We start from the raw sequence: 12,045 nt of genomic DNA on the forward strand, positions 1-12,045 counted from the left end.
TGTTGACCATGGAACTAGGCCGATTTACACAAGCTGCATGTGAAGTCTATTTTAAGCTACCACCAAATATGTTTTGTTTTGGGTCATCTGCAGGCTGTTATACAGAAGACACCCTAAAGAAGGACAAGCAAGCTTCTTCTTACATAGGAGATTCCTACCTGAAATCAGAAACAAATGGTATATCTTTGATTCACTGCCTTGATGTGGAAAATTAGGACTACTCCATACATAAAATGTTTCCTATATGGGTATAGAAATAAAAGAGTACACTCGTGTACATTATCATGTTTGAAAAATTGTGCATGTGACTCTTTTACCATAGGAACACTCACTGTGAGCTTCCTGTCAATTGTGACTCCCTGACATATATACATGATAAAAGAGCCACAAGGGCAGTCTTTTTTTTTGTTCTCCCCTGTTGTCATGCACACTTGCGCAGGAGAAAATCATGCATGGGAAACAATTAGTACTGAATGTTTACCTATTTTGATTTTTCAGGTGAAAGAAATAATTTAAGGTATTTCTAAATCTTTCCAAAACAAAAAAGACAGCTGCACCATTAAATTGTTCCGGACGTGTTTCAAGATAGATCTGTTTTTATCAAAGGGAAATCTTCATTTGCTTCTAAAATTTCATAAAGAGCTACTCAGGACAACCTCACTTCTGGGTACCTCACTTCTGCCTTCAGAGTACCTCCCTTCTACATCACTTTTACTCAGGACTACCTCACTTCTGGCTCACCCAGAAACACACTAGGAACAATATATTGATGCAACTGCCTTTTTTTGTCCTCTTTTTTGGGGGAAGGGGCTTTTAGAGCTGTTTTTGACCCTCCTTGTTGTAGTCAAAATGTTTTTTCCTAAAACTTCTTAAATGTATGTTTCTTGGGACTGTTTGCAACCATTGTTTCCCATTTTTGAAACTGCTTTTGCACTATTATTTTTAGGGTTTGTTCACTTTATTTATAATTGTATTGTGAATTGTAGGAAGTATTCTAATATTTGCCCTCCTTGACAATGAAAAACGCTAAGTAATCTCACCATTTTCTGACCAATAAAGCCACACGGCAGCTATTTTCTCATAGTCCTTGTTTGGACTGGACTGGCAGTTGCTGCTATGGTTTAAACTTCTTTTAGAACAAAGAGTGTGGCTGTGTGTTAGAAGACTGTTATCCTTTTGTTCTTGTTCTAATAGGAGGACTAAAATCTGTTTCAACAAAGGACAAAGCCACGTATGCAGGTGGGTGCTTTTTCCTTAGTAGTGAAGTAACATTTTGCAGTGAATAACAGATTAAATATATTGTTGGGTTAAATGTATGTGTTATAATAAGAGGCTATGCATAAAAGGGGACTTTAAAAAAACTGTAGTTATGTGTCTCCCTTATGTGGCCCTGGTTTTCTGCTTTCCAACTGCTGATATGGCAAGGCAGATCAAAACTACAACCCAAAGGACATGCCAATTAAAGTAAATGGCACTGCAGAAAAAGTATTCCAGTCTATTGGGGATTGCAACTAAACAGCCACAATCCACCAGAGAATTCCCCTGCAATAAACAGGAGCTGTAGAAGAGCTCACTTAGTGTTCTGATGTATATATGGACTGAGTTCAGAGTTTCAGTGCCAGACATCTCCCTAATGAACTGTTGTTGAGTCATTTTCTTACTTCACACAGCAATCATGTCTGCTACAGGTACATCAGTGTTCCACTGGTGTTTCATGCTGCCAAAAAAGTGTGGACCGCAGATACATTTCTGTAAAGTCCCGTGCTCTTGGCCTGGAGAGCCATAGCCCAGTCGGCATTCTCAGGGTCATGCACGTGCGTGTTTAAGGATTCACATGACGATCACACGTCAGTGTTTGCTTGGGGTGACACTGGTGAACCCCTTCTTAGCCACTTGTTCATTATTCATTATTCAATGACCATCATGTCCCAAGCTCACTGTTCTTGTTGTTTTAGAAATCAGAACATTGACAGCAGAGATCCCGTGTGATTGCACAATTGTTGAACAAGTCCATTTTGCCTAAAGGAGACAAAATGTAAACAGTTTCCAGAGGGGTAGCCATGTTAGTCTGTGCAGTAGAAACGACAAAGAGTCTTGTGGCACCTTAAACACTAACCCATTTATTGTAGTGTAATCTTCCATAGATATTGTGCTTGAAAGTTTATGCTAGAATAAATTTGTTAGTTTGTAAGGTGCCACAAGACTCTTTGTTGAAAAAGTGAACAGTTCAATCTGATGCAAATCTCCTCAGTCAAGTCCCGTTGACTTCAAGGAGATTTACTCTCAGAAGAGTGTGTATAGGGTTGTAGCCTTAAGTAATAGTTTTCTTAATTTAGATGCTGAAGAATTTCCCCTGAGGAAAAGCAGAGTTATTTGAAACATCTTGGAAAAGCTTGAAAATCTTAAATATATCCATCAGTTTTGCCTTTTTCATCACTGGGCTGAGATTTAAACTGGGGCATTTCTGCTTATAGCTCATGCTTTTAATCACTACATGACACCAACTCTCACCAAGTTTGGGATACTACATTTTAAGAAAGATGAAGATAATGTGGAGATAATTTAGAGGAATTAAGACCATAAAAGATTTAGAATGCATAATCCAAGGACAAATTTGAAGGAAGCTAAGCCTTGATTAAAGAACAAAAAAACTATTCTAGGCTGGTCAGCATTAAATGTGATGAAAGCAGAATAAGGATGAATGCCAGGAAAGACTTCCCAAATGTCAGAGGCATTAGGCCAACACAGTGCTGCACGGAGAATTTTAGAATCACAATTTTTGGGGAGATAATGCATAGAATCATAGAGCTGTAAAGAACCTGAGAGATCATCTAGTCCAATCCCATGCTCAATGCAGGATGCAATTAAAGTATCCCAGACAAGTGGCTGTCCAGCCTCTGTTGAAATACCTCCAGCCAAGGAAAGCTCTCCGCATTCCGAGGCAGTCTGGAGATTGTTAAGAATGGCTTGGATTCCAAATTGGATTATTCAAGTGTGATATGACTACAATTTTGAGTTTTGTTTGATTGTGACTATTAATTCATGACTTCTTAATTTTAAAAAAATCTGAATTTCATTTCATTTCTTACATTTCTAGACTGCCCAATAGCCAAAGCTCCCTGGGCAGTTTACAAAGATTAAAAACCTTAAAAATACAGTATTATGCATAATATGAAAACAGTTTAGCTAAAAATATATCAACAGAGCAGACACGCGCACACACACACATACACACACACACACACACACAATACCCCATGCACTAATTAAATATCTGTTAGGCAATTTTGAAATACTACCTCCCCCAAACCCTAGGCTTTTGTGACATCGCACCCCAATGTCTAAGGGCATCTCTACACCAGCAATTTATTGCACGCTCATGATTGGCCACTCACAGAAGTTTGTGGGTCCACTACACGACATCCAGGGCTCCTCCTGTGCTTTTTCAGGTTTATCCTGCTGTAAAAAAATACCAGACTAAATCAAGTCTTTAAAGAAAATGCGCAGAATCAGTAGTGTGTAATGCTGCCATAGCACTATATTTCAGCCACTAGATGGTGATGTCTAAAGGAAAACATAGGAAAAATGCTGAAACAGAAAGTTTCAATTCAAACCATGTGGTTGCCCATGTCCACCTGTGTAATGGAGCCGATCGTAATCCCGCAAAGATTCTGGAAGCAGAAAGCCCTGGTAAGGCAGTGGGATTTTCCATTAATGTGGAGAAGCTCTAACTTGACTTTACTGTTCTTTTCTCTTTTCACCATAGAAATCCAACGTGATAATGGATGTGGAGGGGCAGGTGCCGCTCCAGCCTGGTGTCCTTGTGCCTCCTGTTGTAGCTGGTGGAAGTGGCTTCTGGGTTTGCTCCTGGCCTGGCTGCTTCTCCTTGGCCTACTTTTTGGGCTTATCGCACTGGGTAAGAAATTATAGCTGAACAGGTGATAGGACGGGTTATAGCTACAGAAGGGGTTGTCTTAGTGTCTTCTACAAATGACTAATCAAAGCAAGCATAGATAGGAAAATTAAACTACTGGTTATGGTGAAAGCATGGGCTTGGGGATACCATTTTATTTCTTTGCTCTTTTATTGTTTAGAATTGTTTATTAGGGCCAGGCAAAGTTTTCTGTAAATAAACCGCGAAAGCAGATTCTACTGTCTCACCAACTAACCCCCTGTGAGAAATGGAGGGAGAATAACTGTTCATGCTAGTTACATAATTTCATTTCAGCTAGAAGACTGACCAATCTAGGCTAGTTGGTCACGTTATCATGTTATCATCATACAGAGTTTCCTGGCTGAAATGCTCTGGGGTTGTATGAACGGATATTCACTTACAAACTCTGATTGCTCACATCTTTCAAAGAAGCTGACTCTAAAAATTCTGTCTTCTCTTGACTTGTTCAAGGAGATTATCTGCTGCTCTTTCTCTCTATTGGTATTTTGTGTGCAATAAAATTATTCACTTCTGGGAAAGGCAGAATGGAGGCAGAGAGGGACTAGAACTGTATCCCTAGATGGCAAAGAGAGGAAAGTGGACTTGACTAAGGACCACATAAATCTTTGTTTTAATCTCACCTTTCAGCGGAGGAAGTGAGGAAGCTGAGATCTCGCGTGGAGAGCCTTGAATCCCGTGCCAGCTACTGGCAAGTTAATCCTGTTGGCAGTGAACAAGAGGTGCACATGAACAAAGATGGGCAGTATGCCAAACTTGGAGCAAGACTGAGTGATATGAATGAATATCAGCTGTGGGCATTAATGAAGACCAGGCTAGATGCAGAGGTAAATCAAGGTAAGAAGCCCGCCAAATTCCATGAGGTTAGGCAATAAATGATGGATTTGCTAGAAAACGTGTTGAGTTCCTTAGCGACACTGCTGTATTTTCTAGAACACAATTCATGTGGAGGGAAACAGAGCTGGATTACATGGGCTTTGAGGTCAACCCAAGCCAATCTACCTAACTGTACAAAACTGGGCTGGATGGACAGGCTAGGAGACAGCCTTGAAACAAGAACAGGGTTGAAAAAATTGCAAACAATAAGCTGCACTGAAAACACGCACACGCACATGCACACAAATGTGCACAAGTGGCACTTGAAAGACTTCCAGATTCATAATGGCATAGGTTTTCACAGACCAGAGTTCACTTCCTCAGATGCATCTAATCCAGATGAAAACTTATGCCATAATAATATGTTAGGACTTCTCCACACGAGGATAAAATCCTGCACCCTTACTGGGCCTTCTGCTTCTGGATTCCTTGCAGGATTAACATCACCTCCGTTATATGTGTTTTTTTCCAGGGCAAGTTCTATATGTTTCATTATACAGACATTAGACGGTGCGGTGGTATAGTTGCGATATAGCAGGATTCCAGAAATTCACCGGAAATTTATCACGCTTCAGAGCACGATAAAATCTCATATCACATTTTCCCCGTTGAGAATAACACTGCTATAATGGCCAGAAAACACAGAAGGGGCCCTGGAGGTTGATGACATCGTGTAAAAGACCCGCAAAAAAAACATGAGTGACTGACCATGAGTGCACAATAAAAGCCTCATGTAGAAATGTCCTTAGTCTTTTAAGGTGCCACACAAGACTCTGTTGCTTTTGCTGCAACAGACTAACAGAGCTACTCTACTGGAAATACAAACGCATATATTCTTTATTCACAATGTATTTCAAGATGAACTCTTTCTCGAGAAACATTATGCTTGCAATTCCTTTCAATACTGGTGCTCCAAAAAACAAAACAAAAAAGGCCTCTGTGAATGTGTGTCCAGCCTGTAAACCTGCTCAGCCCACTTAAAATGATAACTGATGAAACAGACTCTGTCCTCCTGCCACTTGGGAATATCCGGGGTAGTCCCCCACTGCAACAAGCAATTCATTGGACAGGGAGGAATGGGATGCAAAGTAATTTCTTAAAATGTCCTTTCCCCCTACATTTTTTTAAATGGTTATGACATTTTTCTCACATTCACTTGTTCTGGTTTAGCCACTGCACTTAATTTTGCTTTTGCTCTCACATTCATTTTCTTTTGATTCCGCTAGGAGCACAGCCATGTTAGTCTCTCTCCCACCCCCTCAAGCACAGGGCTGTCTTAGCAAATGGGGGTGGGGAAAATAATGGTGAGGAAGTCTCAGGAATAAAAAGGGTGTGAAAGTGCTGTGGAATCTTAGAGGCTGTCTGGTTTATTGCTCTATGAGACACACAAAGCAGACTAAGAAAGCAGTGCTATGATATGTAATGCATGCTCCTGCTTACAAAAGCTTATGTGACAACAAGCCAGTTAGTCTCTAAGCCTTCACCCCATTCACACACAATCTCCCTCTGCCTCTCTCTCTCTCTCTCTCTCTCTCTCTCTCACACACACACACACACACCATTTCATTTATTTATTTGTTACATGTATATCCTGCCTTTCCTCCAAGGAGCCCAAGGTGACATCCATGATCCACCTTCTCTCCATTTTATCCTCACAACAACCCTGTGAGGTAGGTTAGGCTGAGAGCCGGTGACTGGGCCAAAGTCACCCGGTGAGCTGCATGGCCAAGAAGACTAGAACGGGAGTCTCCCCAGTCCCAGTCCAACACTCTAACCACTACGCCATAATGGCTCCCATGTACCCCGTTCTCTCTCTCTCTCTCTCTCTCTCTCTTACACACGTACACCACATGGAAAGGCAGCAAATTGCCCACAGAGAGAGAAAGCAATCTCTCCCTCCATGGGCATTTGACTGTCTGCTACGCTGTGGGGTGAGAAAGTGAGCCCCTTTGTTATCTCACAACTCAGAAAAGCTGGGATCTGCTTTTGGTTTCGTCACAGAATTGAGATCTGAGCGCTACACAAGGAGCATTTCCTCTCCTGCATTTCTGCGACATAACCTCTAGGTGGCACTGTGGTATAGCAGAATAGTGCAAATACCCAAGAGGAAATCACACTTTCTTTTGCCTGTGCAATTAAATGCTGAATTTTCCATGCTCTAAAAAAAACTCGTCGAAAGTGCTGGTTAGACACAGAAGTGAAATGGGAGAGTCACATCATTGTCTAAAGACCCCATAAGCAATCTTGAATAGGGAATGACGAGCACACGATAAATGCCTCATGTAGAGAAGCCCTACAGCTCAGCAGTGGGGAAAAGGGCCTGAGGAGAGGCTGGCGAGCCAGATGGGGAAGCCCTGCGGAACATAGGGACATAATGTTCCCTATGTCTACTGTAAGGCACCATGCCATGTATTGTGTTTCTGTTACCCAATTGCCATATCTTTTCATACAACTGCCACATCAGGGAACATTTTTCTGGCAACGGTGAGAGCAAATTTGGCTCCCTTATGCTTACTCCAGGAGGCCATCTTGACTCATTATTCTTATACGTTCTAGGAAATGTTCATGCTGGATGGCACTGTGCTACCTCACTGTGATATGGGGAGGAAGCATAAGGATGACCACTGAAAGGATTCCAGCATAAAACGCTCTTGCTTTCCAAACCACACATGTTCCACTTGATTTCATGGCCTTCTACCATAGCATTAAAGCAGAAATAGCTTGGCTTTGTTAGTACAACAGAAATCTGACTGCTGTTCTGTTTTCCTTTGCAGGTTATTTACAAGGACAAAAAGGTAGCCATCTGCCACATTTCTGTTTTAATATTTGATGGGGATTTCTTTTATTGTTCAGTTATGCTTGCCATATAACTGAAACAGTGTCTATGATGATTTCTTTAACATGAAAAGAAAAAGAAAAGATCATGCCTCTTGACCAAGGAATGTAGTTCTAAACCTATGGGTTGTGCCCTCGATGATTGTAAGCCACTGTACTTGGAGGCTTACCATCACCCTATGCAGGGTGAGAGGAGCAGCAGAGGTAATCTTCGCCTCCCTGTCCCCCACCCTGCATTTTTCGCTAGATGGGCTTTTTTGCCTGTCTAGCTGGGGCACTTCGGAGGGGGAGGGGAGGAGGCTGGAGGGGGCTCCAGATAACTAGTATCCTGGCCTCTCCAGTCTCCTCCCCTCCCTGCCCACCAGAACATCTCCTTCTCCCCTTCTCCAAGATTGGGTTCCCAACCTCAGAGAGCAGCTGGCATGGTTCTTTCCGCACCAACTGCAAGGGAGAGGGGGAGGGGAGTTGGAGCTCCGATTCCCCCCTCCGAAGTTGGAGTGCTGTCTCTGACCTCGGATCAGAGAATCTGAAATATCCTATGGCTCCCCAGATCTTGGGGCCATAGGATTGCTCCCTAGAATACTATATTTTCATGTGGTTCTCTGTAGTAACCCACGATAGTTAAACCACTTTCAAATCTGTTTCAAAGAAGTTTGAATTCATAGCATGGATGTGCCTTTTGTTAAAATTAAGAGAAATCACAGGAAAATCTTCTTTCTTCTGAAGAAATACAGAGAGAGGTGACATAGGGAATAACTGGCTCAGCAAAGGAGCTGGGCTTTCTGCCTTTCATGAGCTCCCAAAATTGACCCTATGTATGACAAGAATTAGGGAGAGACAAAATGAGCAAAGCCTGAAAAAACTTTCCCATGATTTACCATTTCCCCCCTTTTTTTGTTCTGTCTCAGGTGATATGGGCCTCCAAGGACCAAAAGGTGAGTTCAAAATTCTCCAGTACCAACATATTTGGAATAACTTTGCTTTGTTTTTTTCAAAGCACATAAAAAAACAAAGATAACCATGCTGGTCCATGAGGAGAGAACATCCAAAATCCACAGTTTGGCAATACCTTTATTAGGACCAACAAAAAATCCACAAAAACTTAGAATCATAGAATAGTAGGGTTAGAAGGGGCCTGTAAGACCATTGAGTCCATCCCCCTGCTCAATGCAGGAATCCAAGTCAAAGGATCTCTGACAGATGGCTATCTAGCCTCGTCTTGAATGCTTCCAGTGTGGGAGAGCCCACCACCTCCCTAGGTAATCGGTTCCATTGTCATATTACACAAAGTTATGCCCAAGTGGGGATCTGGGATTGATTGATTGATTGATTGAATGCCAATATTTATATACCGCTCCATATCTAGAACAGGCTTCGGAGTGGTGAACACAAAAAATAAAACAGTAAAAGAATACAAAGATTAGAAAACCACATTAAAATTATACTTGTTTAAAAAACACAAAGGATTATTTCCCCCTTTGTGCTCATCTGAATGTGTGCATGTAATGAAACATTCATGGCTACCAGAAATGGCCAGATTGGGGCAATACACTTTTACAGATATTTCTAACTTGGCATATGTAAAAGAAGGAGAGAAAATAAGGATTAGTAGTCTAAATGCTAAATTATCTAATGTCTGATATTAAGCAACAATTGCTATAAAGCAAGAGATGGGCATATTGTATGCCTGGCAGGTCTAAAGATTTTGGTTAGACTCTGAACTATACAAAGAGTTCAGAAATTCTAAAGTCTATATTATTGGAGAGCAAGCTTGATACAATATAATGACAGCTCTAAGTGGAAGAGAAATGTATATGTTGAAGGTAAAATGCTCAAAATCCAGGGGATAGCCATTAGATGCCAAGGGAGACCTTATTCAGAGAGACATGTCAGTCACCTCTTAGTTGAAACTGAAAGAACAAAGAGCCATTATTGACAAATAACATCATTACCTCTCAATTTATTTATTTCTACAGGAGACCAAGGGCTCCCTGGCATACCAGGTAAGCAGAACTCAGGAACAGTCACTAAACCCAGTTGTCTGCAGACTTTCTAAGTGTCTGGGAGACAACAGCAGGATGGTGCCTCTGCTCTTAGTCCCAAAAACTTAATCATTCATTCTTGAAGTAGAATTAAAAATTGGGCTAGTAACTTCAGTTGATCCAGAGTCCTCCAAATAAAGCAAGCAGTACTGGAATCACTAAAAGGACACACACTCTAATCTTACAGGGCAATCCTATGCAGGTTTACTAAAAAATTAAGTGCCAGTGTTCATTGAGGCTTTCTCCCAGGGAAGCATGCATGGGCTTGCAGCTTAATTTAGTCTCTGCTAACATGATGATACACTTGTATATTATGCTGATGCTGTTGTGCACATTTGAAAGGCGATAATGAAGAAAGATGATAATACAGAACCCTCTTTTGATACCTCCTGCAGAGTAGCCTGGTTATTCAAGGCCAGGGCTAGCCCAAGGCATTTTGCTGCCTGAGGCAAAGGACAAAATGGCACCCCTCCTATTCCATATACAGTAGCCAACTGGACTGTGAGTTGAATCTTACTTCAACACCAGTAATGGGTCATTGTCCTCCACTGTATCTGAGGGAAGCAGACTAGTTTAGGGGGTGGAGGACAAACCATGTGGCATCCACAGCTCTGTCTTCTAACACCTCACTGCTGATCCCTGCCCCTGGCAGTTGTGGCATTTTTATGTTCAGCGGTATATACATTTGTACAAATAAATAACTACATCTTCAGGAGGAAGCAATGAGAAGTGGGAGCAGAGAGGAATAGGTGCTTAACCCTTTCCCCATATCTGCAGCATTTCTGCTCCATATGACCCCGAAATTGTTTATCCTACCATGAGGTTCCAAATAAGGGCAAATATATGTTTGGATCCCCATGGAGGTGGGGAGTGGAAAGTGTTATGCACCAACAACAACAACAACCCCCCACCCACCATTTCTATGCTCCAAATATCTCCCTTCAAAAACATTTTCCCAAGAAAAGCTTCTTTCAGGCGTTTGTTTCATGTGTATGCATGTAATGTGTTGCTAGGCCCTGAGTATTGCTGATGCATCTGGCATGTGCAATATTAAGGAACCTATTGTTCCATTTCAGCTACCATTTCAAATATAGACCACTTATGCCTCTTCTAGAGTTTCAGTGTATTTACAGAGCCTTTCTGCACATGGCATCTCCATTCATCTCAATGGAGCGGGCTGCTCTGTGCATACAAAGGGTTGCATCTATAGAGTAGTTCCCTCAGTTGAAGTGATTGGGGAAGATCTTGCACCAGCAGAGCTCCATGTGGACACTTTGCGAACAACACATTGTTGGATTTGGACCCTGCACTTTTCTTGCACTGAAATTGACGTAATGTTAAAAAATCTGCCACAGAACTCTAGTACTGAAAATAAAATATGTGACCCTGGCGTTCACTTGAAATCATAAAACTAATCTTGGGAGTGGTTCTGCATCATAGAAATTAGTATTTAATTCTCAGAATCAGACACAATATAAATCTAGCCTTAAAACTGTTTATACTTCACAGCTAATTGAAAACTTGAATTTTTAAGCAGCAATCTAAATTTGAAGTTCAGATATTAACATTAATTTTGTTTCAAGTTCTCCCCATTTTCTCCCATGCTGCTAAGTAGCAACATGTGGTTAGTGACACAATTCGCCTCTTTTTAATATTTTCTTTTCTCTCTAACAGGTCCTCCAGGTCTGCAAGGTCACCCTGGGTCTGACGGGCAGAAAGGACAGAAAGGCAGCATGGGTAAGCCAGCCATTTCATTATCCTAGGCCTCAGCAGAGGGAACTTCTAGGGTGGCCACTTACATATCAACAAAAAGGGGGACACTTAGTTGAATAAAATTTGCATATGCTAATTTATATGTATAGATGCAAATTTAGGAATGATTATTACAATTCAAATAGATATACAATACATCTCACCATAGTGTGGAAGACTGTGAGCTGTGTGCCTTCCTGTTCACTCTGCTGTCCAGGTGCTCTCGACGGGCAGCTTCAAGGCCCAGCTCTTCCTTCTCATGCGTCTTTGTCTTTAAACCAGATTTGGACTGGAAAGGAAAGGAAAGGAAAGGAAAGGAAAGGAAAGGAAAGGAAAGGAAAGGAAAGGAAAGGAAAGGAAAGGTTCCTCCTGTGCAAGCACCGAGTCACTGCTGACTCCTAGAGGGACGCCGCTTTCGCTGGCCTTTTCATGGCAGACTATAGCGGGGTGGTTTGCCATTGCCTTCCCCAGTCGTGACTACCTTTCCCCCAGCAAGCTGGGTACTCATTTTACCGACCTCAGAAGGATGGAAGGCTGCCATCCTGACCTGAGCTGGCTACCCGAGACCCGGCTTCTGCTGGGATCGAA

General features: G+C 41.8%; 1 protein-coding gene across 4 annotated transcripts in view; it reads left to right on the top strand.

The window, feature by feature from the left end:
- COL17A1 (collagen type XVII alpha 1 chain) overlaps positions 1 to 12,045 on the top strand; it is a 94,710-nt gene that overhangs the window by 39,124 nt on the left and 43,541 nt on the right. For all 4 annotated transcript variants that reach the window (XM_084841990.1, XM_084841988.1, XM_084841987.1 and 1 more), the window contains exons 15-22: positions 94 to 177; positions 1,195 to 1,239; positions 3,767 to 3,916; positions 4,583 to 4,789; positions 7,603 to 7,623; positions 8,572 to 8,598; positions 9,640 to 9,666; positions 11,380 to 11,442. In XM_084841990.1, coding sequence (XP_084698116.1) covers positions 94 to 177; positions 1,195 to 1,239; positions 3,767 to 3,916; positions 4,583 to 4,789; positions 7,603 to 7,623; positions 8,572 to 8,598; positions 9,640 to 9,666; positions 11,380 to 11,442 — 624 coding nt within the window. The remainder of the gene's footprint in view (positions 1 to 93; positions 178 to 1,194; positions 1,240 to 3,766; positions 3,917 to 4,582; positions 4,790 to 7,602; positions 7,624 to 8,571; positions 8,599 to 9,639; positions 9,667 to 11,379; positions 11,443 to 12,045) is intronic.

The sequence above is a fragment of the Heloderma suspectum genome, chromosome 3 (genome assembly GCF_057233095.1).
Source record: "Heloderma suspectum isolate Gila_16-S chromosome 3, 16-S_ref, whole genome shotgun sequence".
NCBI classification, from domain to species: domain Eukaryota; kingdom Metazoa; phylum Chordata; class Lepidosauria; order Squamata; family Helodermatidae; genus Heloderma; species Heloderma suspectum.